Source organism: Lonchura striata, chromosome 3 (assembly GCF_046129695.1).
Source record: "Lonchura striata isolate bLonStr1 chromosome 3, bLonStr1.mat, whole genome shotgun sequence".
Lineage (NCBI taxonomy): Eukaryota > Metazoa > Chordata > Aves > Passeriformes > Estrildidae > Lonchura > Lonchura striata.
The window spans coordinates 10,285,117-10,302,094 of record NC_134605.1 but is presented as its reverse complement, the minus strand read 5'-3'; the positions used below and the strand labels follow the sequence as shown (position 1 = coordinate 10,302,094).

The 16,978-nt window shown below is 39.0% G+C and overlaps 1 protein-coding gene across 21 annotated transcripts in view; it reads right to left on the bottom strand.

Moving 5' to 3' along the window:
* Nucleotides 1-4,534: 4,534 nt before the first annotated feature.
* ESRRG (estrogen related receptor gamma) overlaps nucleotides 4,535-16,978 on the bottom strand; it is a 400,282-nt gene continuing 387,838 nt past the window's right edge. For all 21 annotated transcript variants that reach the window (XM_031504247.2, XM_077781876.1, XM_077781879.1 and 18 more), the window contains one exon: nucleotides 4,535-8,267. In XM_031504247.2, the coding sequence (XP_031360107.1) occupies nucleotides 8,023-8,267 (245 nt within the window). In that variant the 3' untranslated portion in view covers nucleotides 4,535-8,022. The remainder of the gene's footprint in view (nucleotides 8,268-16,978) is intronic.

The following is a 16,978-nucleotide window of genomic DNA, read 5'->3' as shown; positions in this document are numbered from 1 at the left end:
TTGGGGCAGACAACCTGCCCTCCCACCACTCACTGCTGTCCCCCTGCCCTTGCTCAAGCGCCTCTCTGGAAAATGCTTCTGCCAGCAAAGCAGGGCACAAAAATCACCCAGCCTTTAGGTGGAGCAGATTTCACCAGCACAAGCACTTGGAGACGGGAAGGGCGAACAACAAGTGCACAACTGAACCCCAGGAATGCCAGACAGGGCAGGGTCAGAGCCTGCTTGCAAGCAGGCAGAGAAGCAAACCCACAGCACATCTCCTGCTGCCCTCCCGGCTCTGGGTGCTGGACTGGGCAAGGCAGGGATGGCACAGCCCGCAGCCTGGCAGTCCGTGGGATTAGTGCTGGCAGCGGGCAGCCACTGTGGCGTGGGCTGGAGAGGGAGAGGAGGCCACGAGGCAGCACAGAAGTGGAGGATTTGTGCTAAGGCTCCAGGACTGTCTTAAATCTCCAACATCTGCCAATTTAAGTACAGCTGAATTGCTGGATAATTCTGCTGGTGGCGCTCCTGGGAACACCCAGCCCAAGCAGAACAATTTTGAAGGAAATTACATGAGCTGGGATTTAGTGTTGTCTCTTTAGCTTGTGGAAGAGATAATCTGGTCCATTTAATGTGGAACAAAATTTGCTCTGTTTCACAGAGGCGTAAGGAGATAGTTTTGCCTTGAGAAAGCAGCAGTAAATGACTCTGAAGTCCTGCTGTCACTTGTTCACCGAGCTGCTGTAATATGGAGTGGCAAGGGCTGTTTTCCTGGGCCACTTTCTACATATAAGTAACACTCTTCATAAAGAACACCACTTAGTCTTATGACAAAATTCCTCTAGTGTGACACAGAAGAGCACTGACATCATTCTTGAAGGCTGCAGAATTTATGGCACAGTTAATTATTAATTTGGCTGGAATTTGTAAAGTAGAAGGGAGTTTTTGTGCTTTTAGGCCATGCTCTCAGTGTGTAAATCTCTCATATGGCTGCCATAATAATATTCCTGCAGCTATGTTGTCACCTATTGTAATTTTTCTGCTAATAAGAAAATTTAAACTAACCAGGAATCCTAAATTTGGAGACTAGTTGTTTATTTCAAATATACTCTAGAGAAATAATAATGCAGTTCTGCTCTGAATTTAATTTAAACAAGAACAGGCAAAACAAATCTCTGCGGAGGGCATTTGACAATAATAAAATATTTCTCCCAGCGGGTGAGCTGGTAGCAATTGTATTGTTGCCATCAAAGCTCACGTTTCAGCAGGTCATTACCATCATAACAAGCCCTTGGACCAACTGGCATGGACATGCAACATTGAGCTCCTGATGGGCACATTATTTCAGACCTTTAACTTCATGGAGAACAAGACAAATACTCCTGGGAGCAGAGGATTATATTTTGAAATTCCTTTCTTTTCTGTTCTGCTTAATAATAAGAGCCTGCATGTAATCAATCTACCGCCACTTGCTCCTTTATATTAACGGAGATTGTAAGGAGCCAGCTTGGGAATGTGAACACCAGGAGCCAGCAACCCTTAATCTTAACGAAACACTGACGATTAGCATGGCTGGGATGTGGCAGCACAAACACTTTGGGATAAAAATGGCAAAAGAGAATAAATGCATCCATACTCTTTTCCACAGTTATTTGGGGTTTTTTCCCCTTCTCTAATAGCAACCCCAAGGAGGAAGTTTGTGGTCTGTATGTTAAAGGCAACCTATGGACACATGGAATCAGCTTTTCATTACAAGAGAAAACACACTCTGCCTTGTGAGGCAGCTACGGCTGGATAACAAAGGATAGAGTAATTAGCAAAGTGCCATGTGAAATCAGAGACCTACATTACACAAGAGAGATGAAATGCAAAGGAAAGGAAAGGTGCGAGTGAAGAAAGCCGTTAAAGAAAGCTAATAAAGGCCATAGAAGAAAATGTAGAAAACAGATGGAAGCTGTCCTGTTCTTGAGTTTGGTGAAAATTCAGGACAGGTAATCTTCAAAATTTTTAAAGAGGCATTTTCTTCAGCAGAAGCCTGTACACAAAAAAATTTCAGGTGTTTTTGTGCTTATGGTAGGGTTTTTTCCCACTAGGGTATGACTGGGCAATGCTGCTAGAGGTCACTTAAAAATGTACAACATGAGGGCTTGTCTAAGGACAGTATTCCCCTTTCTGTTCTCCTTCAAAATCTTCCTTTTAGTTTTAGTGGTCTGTGTTTTTATCCATATTTAGTCTTTCAGCACTGGCATTGTTAAGAAACACACTTAACTGCATATGCAAGAGCACTGACTGGCACAGAATTTTCTTGCCATTTCCTGAGAAAGGATCAGCTGCAGGGACCACACGAGGACACTTTTAGTTGGTGTTTGCCAGACCTTCTCACTCTATGAACTCACAAGGTCAAAAAATCCCCTCCAACCAAACAGATAGCCCAAATGACATCAAGTTAGGCCATTATTTGACTGCAAAGCTCCAGAGAAAATTCATAGCCCCTCACAAACCTCATATGATGTAAGTGGCCAGCTCAGGGAGTGGTGTTTTCCTTTCAAGTCAACACCGATGGCTCTGGCTGAGGGCACGGGTGCCAGTGAGGGGCAGTGGAGCTGTCAAACACCTCCAGAGGAAAAATCCCACTCTTGGACTGGGATGACTTCTTTTATCTGCAGGGCATGTGGAGTAAGGGAGGTGAAGGAGGATGTAAAGCACATCAGTCAAAACTGATTTCACTGAGCCATACCCCCACTGGGAAGACTCTTGATTTGCCTTATTTTAGCCAAGTGGTGTTGTGGTAGCCACAAGTTAGGGCTGCAGCAGTTGAGAGCTACATCAGAGTATGCTGTCTGAGCTATGAATTGTCAGAATCATAAGCCCTTTTTTAATTTTCTTTAAAGAATAAGTAGCTATTTCTGTAGTTAAGAAAGGTTTGTGGTCTCAGCCAAATTCCCCACAGATTCCTACTAAAACATTTCCAATGGATTTCTATGTCCATCCTGGGTTTACAGCAGAGACAGCATAGGCAGAATAAAGAAAAACCAAATGAGAAAAACCCTGCATAGACAGAGCCCTAGAAAAGGCTTCATCTGAGAGTTGTATTTTTTCTTCTGTGATGCTCAATTTCTCTTATATGGTACTTCATGATCCTCTCATGAAAAATGGTACAGACAACATGATTTTTTTTTTAAGTGCATGTGAAAACTTTAGTCAATGATTAGGGTCAAACACATGCTGAGGAAGTCTAGGAGTGCCACTTACAGATGATTTTCCTCTTGTATGTGAAAATTTTTCACAGTGCCTTTTTTACTTTTAAGGTGCAGTATTAGGTTTTCTTTTGAAGAGATACTTTGCAATAATTAAAAATCAGGAAACTAATAAAAAGGGGGGAAAATACTAAAAAATGGGGAAAGCCAGCTCTGTCCAAGCACACTGTGTGTGTATATAGTGGTATGCCTGTGCACACGGCAGTGTCAACACTAAAGCCCAATTCTGATCATCTTTGCAGAGACCACACAGAATTCATCTTCCTATTGCCCTGCTGCTCCTTCCACTCAGAAGAATCCCTGTTTCCCAAGACAGCTATAGCACAGAGAGCCCTGGCAGCAGGGCAGGGGTGCCTCTTGCTGTGCTGTGAAGCACAAAGAGGCCTCGGTGCTGCCCCGGTGCCGTGGCTGACACGGCTCCTGTCCCCAAGCAGCCCCTGTGCCATCAGCCAGAGCCTCCTGAGGATGGCCAGGAGCCAAGGTGAGAAACACGCTGGTGAACACGACAACACTATCAAGATAGGCTACAAAGCAAGAAAAGCACACATTAGCACTTCTGCGATGGTTCCAGAAGGGTCCACAGGACAGAGGGGCTGAGCCTGAGCGAGGGGGGCTGCAGCCCCTTGCAGGGATGGGGCCCAGAGCCCATTTATGGCCACTTTGCCCCTGTGCTGTTTAACTCGCCTGGACCCCGACAGCTTTCGGGGGTCTTCGTTCACACCAGTCTGTATCACTGCTCTGGGGGCTGCTTACTTCCATTCAGCAACACTGGATCAAATAATACAGGGTCTTTTTCTTAATTTATTTTTTATTTTTACTCAGAACACATTAAAGGAGTCTCCTGCAGTAGGAAATGAATGATAGACTCAGTTGTTGATGGTGAAAGCAAAAAACTATTTCTATATGATAGTAATGTGATCTTAAAATAGTGGGAAAGTTTTCTTTTAAGACACTGACAAAGAGGCAATGCTTTTGAGTAATGCAGGTTGATGTGTATAGATGCTTTAAGATTAAATAAGTGCTATATAAAGGCCTGCCAGCCTGAATTCTAATGTGCTATGAGACATTTTGCATATTTAAGAGTATGCAAAATGTCTTGTACCACACTGGAATTCATTTTGACAAGGCTTTATATAGCATTTATTTACACTCATATCATACTTTAAGGGAGAAGTGCAAACGCTGGCTCCGTTTTGAATGGAAGTAACAAAAGGCAAAGCTAATTGTTCTGTTCTCCTCCTCCAAAAAAGAAAACAAAACCAAAAAAACCCCACAACACAAAAAATAAAATAAAGCAATCAAAAGTGGAAGCTTGTTTAATATTGCTCTACCATCATCCTGAAAGGCATAATAATTTGAGTTACACATCTGAACTGATTGGAGTTACAGAATCATATCTCCTTTTTGCATTTAACAATATATACAATATAAAATAAATACATTTACACAAATGGACATTGGTTGGAGCACACGGTATGATACACATCACAAAAATATACAGTTGATTGCTATACAGATGTGAAGCCCATCTACAGCTATAGACATGTTTGTTTTCATTTGTTGTTTTGTTTCAGTTTTTAACTACTGGCTATTATGCAACTCCTGGATTATTATAAGCAGTTTAATTTTTTTTGTCCTTTTGCGATCTTTGCACGATAAGACTGCCATAAAATGTTTTCCTAGGCAGGTAAACAGAGACGCTTAAATAATTAAAATACAATCACCAACACCCATTTTCTCTTCTATAAGAAAAATAGCAGTTTTAATTTTTTATATCTTTTTATGTTATCATTTAAATGCAAAATAGTGGAATAAATACAACAATCTGATCTGATTGAAACAAATGTGTAACTTCTGGGAGTTACACAATCATATTGCTTTAAATAAGAAAAAATTAAAAAATGAAGCAAAAATAGAAATTAAATTGTTATGGCTAAAACATACACCCTTTGAAATTTTCCCAACACTTCACATTAAGTAAGTGGTCTTGAAAGAACTCTTCTCCAGCAAGGTTTAAGATGAACAACATTATAAAGCCCGTGCAGTTTTTTTAGCTAAGTTTCAGGTAATGGTTTTACAGTCTTGAGATACTTGTTCTTTTGCAGCTCCAAAAAATTACGGAAAATGAAAACTAAAGTTTGCACCGTGTGCCTTTAACACATCTCCATTTTTAGTGTGTTTTTTGTATACTTCTAGTTGATTGGCTGTTGACCCTGAAGCCCAAGTTCTTTAATGTGATACAGCAAAAACAATATTTATATTATATATTTATATATATATAGTGTAATTGAACAGTAGCAACTTAAACCCTGCACAAACTTTCTGGAAAATAAACTTTTTTTTGCACTCTTACATATATAAATAATCTTATAGAATCAGCACCTTTTTCCCAGGAGTTGTATTTTTTTTTTTGACATTTTTCAAAAGGGATGTGCCAATTTCTGAACTCCTATCACAGCTATAAATTTCAAGTTATTGACCATCTGAATGAATTGCTAATGATGATTTACCTAGAATCACACTACAGTCACTTCTCTACTGAGAAAACACAACCTACAATATAGTCCCATATAGCTAATGATAGATACACAGTTTTTTTTTTCTTTTTCCCTAGCATGAGGGCCGAGAGAGCATCAGCCCATTGTTATTTTGTTTAAAGCACACAACGTAGCAATAGTTTTGGAAACTTGTCCGCACCAAAAAAGTTTTGCAACAACACAGAGCGAGTTAATAACAACATCTGAGAGATGATTGAATAAAAGCTATATTTACAGCATTTAAAAATTAGACTTATCTATAATCTTGAAATATTCAAAGTTTTATTTCTAAGCTATACATTGGTATTCTATAATAAACTGTTACAGAAATTATCCCTTGTTTTGAAAATATTATGATTTCAGTGTGTATCTGTTCATAACGAGTATTTGTTTGGAGTTTCGATCTCTTAATTATTACTAGGAAGAACTTTATTACCGGTAAGGAATAGAATATACTACTGTAATCTCCTGAGGAATTGTACATCCAATATTGTCTCTAATTCTACCCTGTGTCTATAAGCACACACCACAAGAATCCAAACACCACAAGAAGAACAAGACAACAGTCTTTGAATGCAACATAAAAATTCAGAAAAGCACAGCAAACATGAAACATTGAAAAGCTGAACTACATTTCTTTTGTTTGTTAGGATTACAATTTTAATTACATCTGTGTACATAGAATAAGGATGTTCACATAGTACAGGGAGCAGCTACTAACACTGGTACATTGGTATAGCATTTGATGGAGGTTATTGTTTATTGGTTATTTAGCGACTGTAGTTTTCTGGGGGCATCTAATCGGTTTATACATTAGATTACACCTCGTAACAGTCTTGAAACTGACTGACTTTCATGCTGTGACAATACTGGTTGAAAAGCACATATACTGGTTTAGCTACTTGTTAAGGATCGCCATTTACAAACGAAAATCTAAATCAATAAATAAGGTATAGAAGTGTTAAATTCTTCAATTTGGTCAGAAGTCTACTACTCTGATTTCTTAATTTTGCAAACGGCGGCATTCACCTCATCGCCTCTAAGCTACTATTGGTTCATAGGGTTTTTCTGCGTGTGAGGTTACAATTTTGCAAACAGGCAGTAGTATCTCGTTCATTTGCAACTGAAGCAGTTAGAAATCACTCGGCGACCGCGCCCCTGCGCAGTCGCTGTCTCCTAACACGGTTACGGATTGGTATTTGACAATGGAGTATTTATATGGTAGACTACTCGGATATACTGCAGGTGTAATCTAATCCTTTGAGTCAGTGAACATTTAGTTATAAACTGGAGCTCATGTTAAGAAACTGGATGTTTTGGACCAGACTGGCACACAACATAAATTGCATCCGTGATAATATGCACCTTCCCTTCGACTATTGCTTTAGTAAGATAAATTCCCACATTAATAAATGGCTGAAAACTGGTAAAGCTGGTACAAAAAAATCTCCATTAGTAAGAAGAAACAAAACATTTAAAAAAATCTTCCTTCAGGATTCATTTGTCCTTCATTATTGTTCATCATTGTTCAAGCCAGCACAAAAATGCAGTATTTCTTTCTCTTTAGTATTGCATGAATGAATAAAGCTTAAACTATTCCCTGAAAAAGTTACATCGTAGCTAACCTAAGAAATATCTGGAAGACTTGAAAAAACAATTAAGGAATCAAATGGCTGTAACTGATCTAGATGGAAAATGCAATGATAAGAAGCAGCCGATGCATCGTCGCTTTAGTCGTCTAATTAGAGACTGCTCCTATGAAATCTAATACTGCATTCAGTCAGTTCCTCGTGTTGTACTGTACTGCTAGGTACGGTGCTTCTCTCTTTGATTCCTTTGTCATTGGGGACATTATGGTTCATAATAAGTTCACTGGCATCCATATTATGGATTTCCATCCTTTGGCAGGCCTGGCTTCCATCTCTCTTCAATTAGAGACCTCTTTTAAAAAGTTCAGCAGCAAAGGAAAACAAAAAAGAGAAAAAGGAAAAAAGGAAAGGAAAGAACAGAAAGGAAAAGGGAGAAAAGGAAAAGGAAAAGAAAAAACTGCATCAGAAAGACACAGAAGAAAAAGTTGAAAGCTGCTTCACAGTCTTGCTGCTAAATATCAGTGCAGTCATTTAGTCATTTTTTCCTTAATTAAACACTAAGTTTCTTTGCCATTATTATCCTGTTTATTTTCCCTTTTTTTTTTTTCTTTTTTTTTTTTTTTTAAAACGTGCATGATGGGGAAGCCCATGATGCTTTAGTCAGACCTTGGCCTCCAGCATTTCCAAAAAAAGTTTGTGCATGGGGACTTTGCCTTCCAGTTTGATGTTGTAGAAATGCTGCACAGCCTTGGTGGAGGTTTGCCTCAGAAGCGGGAGAGTCATCAACATCTTGCCTGCACGACGAGGATCTTCCATGTGCTGCCCGGCCTCGTAATCCTGCAGAGCCTCATGTAAGACGTCCTGAAGTTTCTGCACTGCCTCAACATCCTCTATGTGCATTGAGTCTGCAAAACAAAGGAGCAACAGGAAGTTTCAGTCTGGTGTGCCAGGAGTTTGATAACGATACTTTCAATGGTTCTGCCCATCCTCTTTCACAAAGAGGGAAGATAATTACCCATTAATTTCTGTATTGACCTTTAGGAAAGTGTATTGAAATGCTGAGGAACTACAAACGTACAATTAACTCTTGGGTAATTCTTCTCCTCATCCTCCTCAGATAAGTGAAACAGTCACCCTCAGTGCTCCCCAAACCATCTGTAGGGTTACTGCTTTGAAGGAATGACAGCACCAAGGGGCTGAAGGAATGGAGGGCTGAATTCTATCAGGGAAGCAAGGATAAAGCAAGGATGCCCTGCTGTGGAAAAGCTCAGCAGAATTCTGTATCAGGTTCCATGGCTGCCCACTTGGAAGCCATGGACATAACCAGCTCTCAGAAACAATGACTGTGGGATTAAGACCACTGCATCAACACAAGGAAAATGTTGATTTGAAGGGATTTCCTGATATATTCAGCAAAATTTTTCTCCCTCAGGCATATTCAGACAGCAACACTTAGCATGTTCCTGAACAGCTTTTGTTTGGTGAAGCTAACATCTCCTACAAGGTCTATAATCCTTCTCTCCCACCCCCACAGACAGCGGTTTATCTTGTTAGTGTCGGGGTTTTGCATTTTTTATAAAAGACTCAAAGCAAACACCTTGCCCTGCACCTTTGCAGGTGAGATGCCTTGATGGTGTAAGTATTGAGTGACAGGCCCAGACGCAACACACACCAGGAACTAAACTAAACTGCTACATGACCTGAAAAGATTAAAGCAATGGAAGTGTGAAATAAAGAGAAAATATCTAACTGAAATAACTGTAAACCCCTCAACTGGATACAGAAAGTGAAGATGTCCCTGAGAACACGCAGTTACTGGACCATGCTGAGATTACTTTGGATGAGCAGCCCTAATTCTCTGACTTTTATGTAGTCATAAATGCCAAAGAAACCCTGATGCGGTCCAAAGTGAGGTGAATGCAAGTAAGGAAAAACAGTCGTAGGTGAAAGAGGCCACCAAACAGCCCCTATCAGCTACCAAAACTGGGATGGCCAACAGACTTACAGCGCCAATAAAGGACCACATGAAAAAACAACTGCTGCAAAGGGGTACCAGCCCCAGGGACAGGCCACACTCTGCAAGCTTTGCTCAGGCTGAAACTGGGACATGGCATGAATTAAGTCCATCCTTACTTAGAGAAAACTCTGCTGCTTTGCATCCTAATTTTTGGGTTTGGAGTAAAGCCCCTATTCACAGACAGAGTAACAAGTGAGGAGCTGATGGTGAAGAATCAACTTCCATCGTGGTTTCCATGACCTGTAACCAGCAGTCTGATGCTCTGGATCAGTATTTGACAGAGCGTCATGTTTTACCCTGTTGATGATTAAATGTCAGCTTTTGCACGTGCTTCAAATATCTGAATTACATTCAGAGAATTAAGATGCATCTAAGATTCATTTCCTAAAAGCTGACATGCAACTGTTTCCTCACATAATCAAGCCAGATTGTAAATACCTGTCTCCTTTCAAATACAAACATGTAAACTGAAACACAAACCAGTAAGTAACAGGTTAACAAAAATGTTCCAGCTCTTATTGTCACAACAAATGTGCAAATTGAAAAGGAAAAAAAAATAAAAGTTACAGCTCCCGCTCTAAAACAGACACTTAATTATATACAAGTTTGGATCATTTAGCACGTTTTATTGATTCTGATGACAGTTTATCTGTTAATTACACATAATGGAGTCCTATGGGAATTTTACATGTTTAATAATTCTGAGTCTTAGTGAATACATGCTCTAAGAAGCATGCAGCTAAGACATACGCTGCTGGGACGTGAGGCTGTACATCAAGGTGCACTGTGCTGAAAGCACAGACACCGAAATCTCTCTCTTAGGGATAAAGTAGGCTACAACATTTTGAAAAAGATGACAGGCAAATATTACTTCTAGCAAAATTTAGTTCTAATTAATGTGAGACCATTCCCTGAATCCATACATTTTTGATAGTTTTCTAATATGGTAATTCTATTCAGTAATTCTGTGTCAATAAGAGAAAAGCCCTGAATTCTGTGTCCTACAAACAGATGTAATCGATACAGACATGCTAACACACACATACAGACGTGACTGATGTCTTAAGCACAGGGTCCAGCCACCAGGCTTAATTTGGAATGCAATCTCCAAAAACATTGTTGTCTTTACTCCCTAACTCCTTACCAAGTCCTTGGATATTCACTGCTGTGCTACAGAACACACAATCTGCTACTCCAAGTAATTTTTCCATAAACCACATGCTGTTTGTACAGAAAATACACACCTTTCCCTCCTCTCCCCAGATCCACAGTGCCAAGGCCAGATTTGCTGGGGAACCAAATGGGAGCATTTTATCTGCAACAAATCCTTGATGAATCAAAGACTGACTGCTCTCATTACGGTTTTTTTTAAACCATGCTGCATAAAGAGACAGGTCTTTCCTGAGAATGTTACTATAAAGGTTTAGTTTTTAACCCTTTACAAAACTGGTTTGTTTTTTCCCAGAATCAGTATTTCTTAACAGTGCCCATAAGTTTGCAAATAGATGGATGGAGTCTAGACCAAATATATTTTTCACACAGAGCTGAAACTTGCCTAAGATATTTAACTCTGCAGTTTGGAGAGCAATTCGGCCTGCAGCGTTAGGAATATCTACATTCCACATACTACTTATAATGAAAGTGAGGGTGGGAGGAAAGAAGAGAACACCCCCCAGAAAGGCATCAAAACCTGCCCTCAGACACAGCTATTACATTTCATACTTTAAAACTCTTCCACTGTGTGGAAAGCATCCAAACACAAGGGCTCTTACCTTCTCCTTGCAGGGGTGATTGTGTACTATCCCTTTGGTAAAGAAGGTAATTATTTACATGGAGAAATAATAGTACAAAAGCATTTAATGTATTTGTTGCTGTCTTTGAAATTCATTTAATAGCTGAAAAGAATGTGCCCAGCCAGCTTGCCTCCCTCAAATGGAGCAGTTCAGGAAGCTGTGCCCTGGGGAACAGATTTGGTGACAAGGAATGGGGTAAGAAAAAACAGCACAGAGAGGGGCACTTCCAGTAATGATTAAGACTTCAAACTGTTCTTCTAAAATGGTGATTTAGCTTGAAAGATTTAAAAATTATGTAATCAAATTATTATGATAATTTAACTCCCCATTTACAGAAAAGATTCAAACTCATTTCAGCTGTACTCATTCTAGGGTCTGCCAATGTTTAAATGCAAACTCAATAAATCTGTGGTATTTAATTAGACCATGATTCAGCTTGCAGATTGCTCAGGAAAATATTAATCTCTACAAAAATCCTTCTTCAAGTTTTAGCCTTGCAGTCTGGAACTTCCACTTTATTCCTGATATTAAACGAATGTAGATCTTAATCCCTCAGGTGTAAGCCTTTGAAAATAAGGAAAATGGTTGAAAATGCTGAACTAGCCAAGGGGAAAAGAGGAGGAAAAATAAAAGAGAGAAATCTTTCCAGTAACTACAGACTGGCAGATGTAGAAGTGAATTCAGAGCAGGCTAACACATTGCTAAACATTGCTCATGTATTGGGATAAACCCAATTCTCTGCAATGTCATCAAGAACCACTATAATTTAAGGAAACATAGACAATTTGTGTGACAGTCTAGAAATAAAGAAAGAATTCCACAGAAAATATGGAATTGAATTATAAGTGAGTTTGAATGTTCTTCCTATACCGTGAAAATCCTTTTTATTGGTTGGTTTGGGAGTTTTTTAAGTGGCTTTGCAGGCAGTCTGAATAATTTACAATTACATCTCACACAGGTAATATCCAGAGGAAACCTATAGCCATATGTAACACACTTAAACACCAGCGTCTGTATAAATAATGAAATTAAACAGGGTAATTTCATGCTGTCATTTGAAAGGCAGCAGAATTTGATGGCAAATGCTCTGCAAAAACATGATCCCAGGCTGGTGAAACTGAAGACAAACACAAGACTTGTTGATACAACTGCTGAATACATGGGATTTCCCTGGCAGGAAGAAATTGTCCCTGATCAAAACTGCCATGGAAGAGAGTGAGATCAACAAATGAGGACATGGACTCATTGAACTCTGCTTGGAGAATCTCATTCTGTCCTTGCAAATGATTTCTTTCACCATCACAAGATGGGAAAATAGAATTGTAGCTCTTCTGATCAGCTGATTGATCAGATCATTGCACAGAAATAGGAGAAAACTGGAGTTCTCATTCAAGAAAAACACTGCAAGGTCCAGACAGAAACTCAGATTACAATCTACCTAATTTAAAATTCAAGCTTCATCTCAAATGCAGCAAACAAACATCCAGCCACCCAGGAATCAATTAGAACACATCACAAAGGGCGACAACTAGCTAAAAATTGGAAAGCACCTGAACTAAGGACAAGGAAACCTCTCAAAACCCTCTTTTGAGGAAAGTTAAAGGCTGGTATCTATATATTTTGTATATAACATCACTCAGAGGTGGAAGAAAACCAGAGGTCTTAAGTGAAGTGTTTCTTTATGTCAGAAAATTCAGACAACAAAAAGAAAATAGGACAGTGAATCAAGCAGCAGGGAGCATGCAGCACTGAATACACACATTAAGATGCTGGTAAACCACATTGGAGAGGTAGATACCAAAAAGGACTTGAAATACAGCAACTGCTGTGATGTTTCTGATTCCATACAGCTGAGCAATTCACAAACTCAATATGAAGGAATCCCTTTGGAAAGCTGTAAGATCCTGGAAGAAGTGGATGGGATCAAGATTAAAAACAAAAAGCAAAATGGTTTTGCTTTATGTAAGGGTGAAAAAAAAATCATAATCTGTGTTATGTCTAAAATAAATGAGATTTTTTTTAAATCTAGTTTGTACTGCTAATCCAAAAACCCCACAAAACCCACTGCAGTGTTTATAAATGGGTAAATTGTTCTCAGAATTGCAGAACCCCTTCCCCACCCCCTGAAACAAGTGGCAGATTTGCACAAGGACATAAAGTGCTTGCCCACATTATGCTTCTGTGTATCTTTATGAGAAACACAAGACAGTGACATTTTAAAAAGCATTCTGCTTAAGATAGAAGCAACCCATGGAAATGGCCAGTTGCAAATCAAACCAGGTCTTGGTTCCCTCATCCAGCAAGAATTCCTGTCCTTTTTCTATCCAGAGCTGAAATTACCCCAGACACTTCCTTTGGTCCTCCCTGTGTTGGGTAAACAAATATACTTCATTTTGACCTGCCTGTTTTTCCTGAGCAGAACTGTCTGCTGGGATCTGCATGGTTAAGCTAAGAGACAAGCACAGAGCTATTTTCTCTTACAAAAAAATACGGCAAAAATGGTCTGACATCTGGAATATTCTATTGGAAAGGGACACTTCAATTGGAATAGATGCTGAAAATGAAAGAGGAATAAATTAAGAATTCCTTGTCCATAGGAATTACAGACAGTGAAAACTGAAAACAAAGGCTTGTGTGATTGATTTTAGTGACTGAGGCCTTAGTCTGGATTGCCCTGGTTTGGCCTAGTTTTGAGAAGAGATAAAAACTGAAGCCTCAAAACAGTTTTTAAAACACAGTAGGAAATGAAGGCATAGTAAGAAACGAAATTACTTCATAGAATGGGGACTTCATTTCAGGGGCTAACTGGATTAGCAGTGAACTACAACCACTGGCACAAAGAAGTTAAAACATAGTAAACCAGCATTTTCTCTTTTATTCCTGAAATGGCTTACTTTCCACTAAAAGAGGTAGTGAGGGCAATAAACACAGGAATATTTGCTGCAAAGCAGAACAAACAGCACAATATGAACTAGCTCAAGACCCTACAACATAAATCTAATAAAAGCCTGGAAAAAAGGGAACTCGAATGACAGAGCTAGGGGGAGAGACACCAACTAAAAGAAAATTTTGAATGAAGTACTTTTTATTCACTATAAGATATAAGAAATTACCATTGAGGGCAACTAAGTTTGATCTTATTTCTTGCCCTTTGTGAGACTCACACTACTAACATGTAAATAGTATCAGCTTATTCCGTAACTGAGGAATAGATTCAAGTTACTCAGTTACTATGAGTAGCTTCCAGAAGAAAAGAAGAAAAAAATATGATTAACCACTGATTAAGCATTAGTTAACCACTGATCAACTCAGCTGCCATTTCCTAATGCCAACATTAAGCAACTGGTAACAGAGTTATTTATTTTCTCTAAGAATTGTGGGTATCATCTATATGATTACATGAAAATGGAATATGATGAATAAACTGTTTGCAAGCAACATGAAAACTTTGACTGTGGTGGTGACTTCCTTTTCTAAAAGTTTGTTTCTATGGTGTAGTATTCTCTATACAAAACTACATAAAAGAGTTAAGACCTTGCTATTTATATTCATCAAAATAAAGACTGGTAACACACCCTTAACACACAGCTATGTGTGTCTGTGAATATATACATCTATATGTCCAGTAAAGACAGATATATCTTAATCATGAATTCAAACACTAACAAGATGACTATATAAAACAAATGAAAAACATTATTAGAAATGAAATACAGCATGTTGTGACATGCACTGGGAATAAAGATGACGTCCTGTGGAGTAAGTGATTTACTGGGCTCTACCAATTAATTTCTGTTATGATAATATCATATAATGGTGATAGCCTAGTGTTCTGAGTATACTGTGTCTGGAAAGCTAAAAAACTTATAAGAATTTAAGAATTTTTTAACAGGATGAGACAACAGCGTAACTTTACTGGCACCAATATTGATCTGCACTTCATTATGCTAAAATGCACAAGCTACTTTTTGTTTTACATGCCTTCTGTACTGAAAAGGTGATTTTAAATTTTTGGGTTTTTTTAAATGAGAGTTAATATCAAAGACAAGAAATGTAAGGGTGAGCAGAAGTCCTCCTTCTTGTGATACATGCTACACAGCCAGTATTAGCATTTAAGATTAAATTTTCAACAGTGCACAAGGCTGCACCTCTAAGTGCCTAGCATCCACATTTGGGTCAGGTTTTTCAAGATGCCAGCAGCCTATTAAGCAGATGCACAGAGATCAGATTTTCAAATGTGCTGACATATTTTGACAGTCCAGTTCCTTATGTTAGGTCTTAGATGGGAACGGAGCTTCTCTTACAACACTGATCTCAGTTGTGCTCCTAAAGCCCTTCTGCAACATTTGGCCTGGAGGCCCAATTTAGTCCTTACTGATTAGGCAATTTCAAAAAACTGCTCACCTGCGACTCCCTGCTTAGCATTACCCTAATCAATACACGGGAACTCGTCCCAGCACGCAGAGATGAGCAGCTCCCCTTTTCCGTGCCGGAGCGTTCCCGTGCACGTGCCTGCGCCCGCGTACACCTCAAGCATATTTTGTAAATATTTCACCTTCCCTTACACACGAGGAAGTAATTGGTACATGCATGTTTTGGAAACCATTCAAAGTTGATTTTCTGCGTGGGTAAACAAAGTGCTCATTGGTGCCAGCTCGCCTCATTTGGGCGGTGTGAGGCGGAACGCGGCCGCCCCGTGTCCCCAGCTTCCAGGTACCTCCTGGCTTTTGTGTACAGAAGCAGGGAAAGAAGGGAGGAACTCGTGATACTGGCAGGACAAGGACAATGCCAAGGAAATTGTGACTTCTCTGAAGTGTAAAGGCTCTGTTAATTACTATCAAATCAATGCAGATGCTTAAATCTAACCTGATAAATTAGATATTTACATATTAAATGTAACTGTTGAAATCATGCCTGTACAGACTTAACGTATGCACAACTGAAATGTCTATACATTTCAGCATTGTGCTCTTATATGTCTATTTAAACTTCTCAAAGTCTATATGCACTTGATTTGAAATGAGTGACAATCTACAACATAACCACATCTTGCATTTCTGGAAATTTATGGAAGTTGGTGTGGCTTTGCCAGCCCTGCATGGGGAACATTTGATAGTGGCTGTCAGAAAATCTCCCTGAAAAACTGCTACTCCTCCCCACCTTTTAGGGACCAAATGGCAGGATTATCTCACATCCAGCACTGCACAAATGGGCTCTGTAGACCTAAAGAAGAGTGTGTGCTTCAATGCTTACACTACGGAGATTTCTTTGGCCAAAACAAAGCTTGTGGTATTTATTCAAACAAAATACAATCAATATGAAGACAATCTACAATTTCTTTTTCCTGCCTCCAAACACCAGCAGGGAAAGTACTATGACACTGTATCATAAATCACTAACACAGATACGGAGCTATAGAACCATCTTTGTCAACTGTTAACAGTAGAGTCAACCTGGGAATCTTTCTAGACAGTGTGGATATGGCAAAAATGTCTGAAACACCCAAGATTTCTTATTATACTCTCCACAGCTACAAAAATGCGAATATATTTTAAACTGAAAAAATAAATAGTGGAAGAAAGCAGAAATAGCAATAAAAATACATTAAAATATGAATTGCTACCTGGTTGATTTTCTAATGGCATTTTGGTTTTTTATATAGCTACATTTTCATTAACCAAGATCCTAGATACATGAAAATAAGCTATTCTGCTTTTGTCTATTAAAAAAAAAAAAAAACCAAAAAAAAAAAAAACCCAAAACAACAAAAATATGTAATCCAAGTTAAATTTTAATTTTAACAACA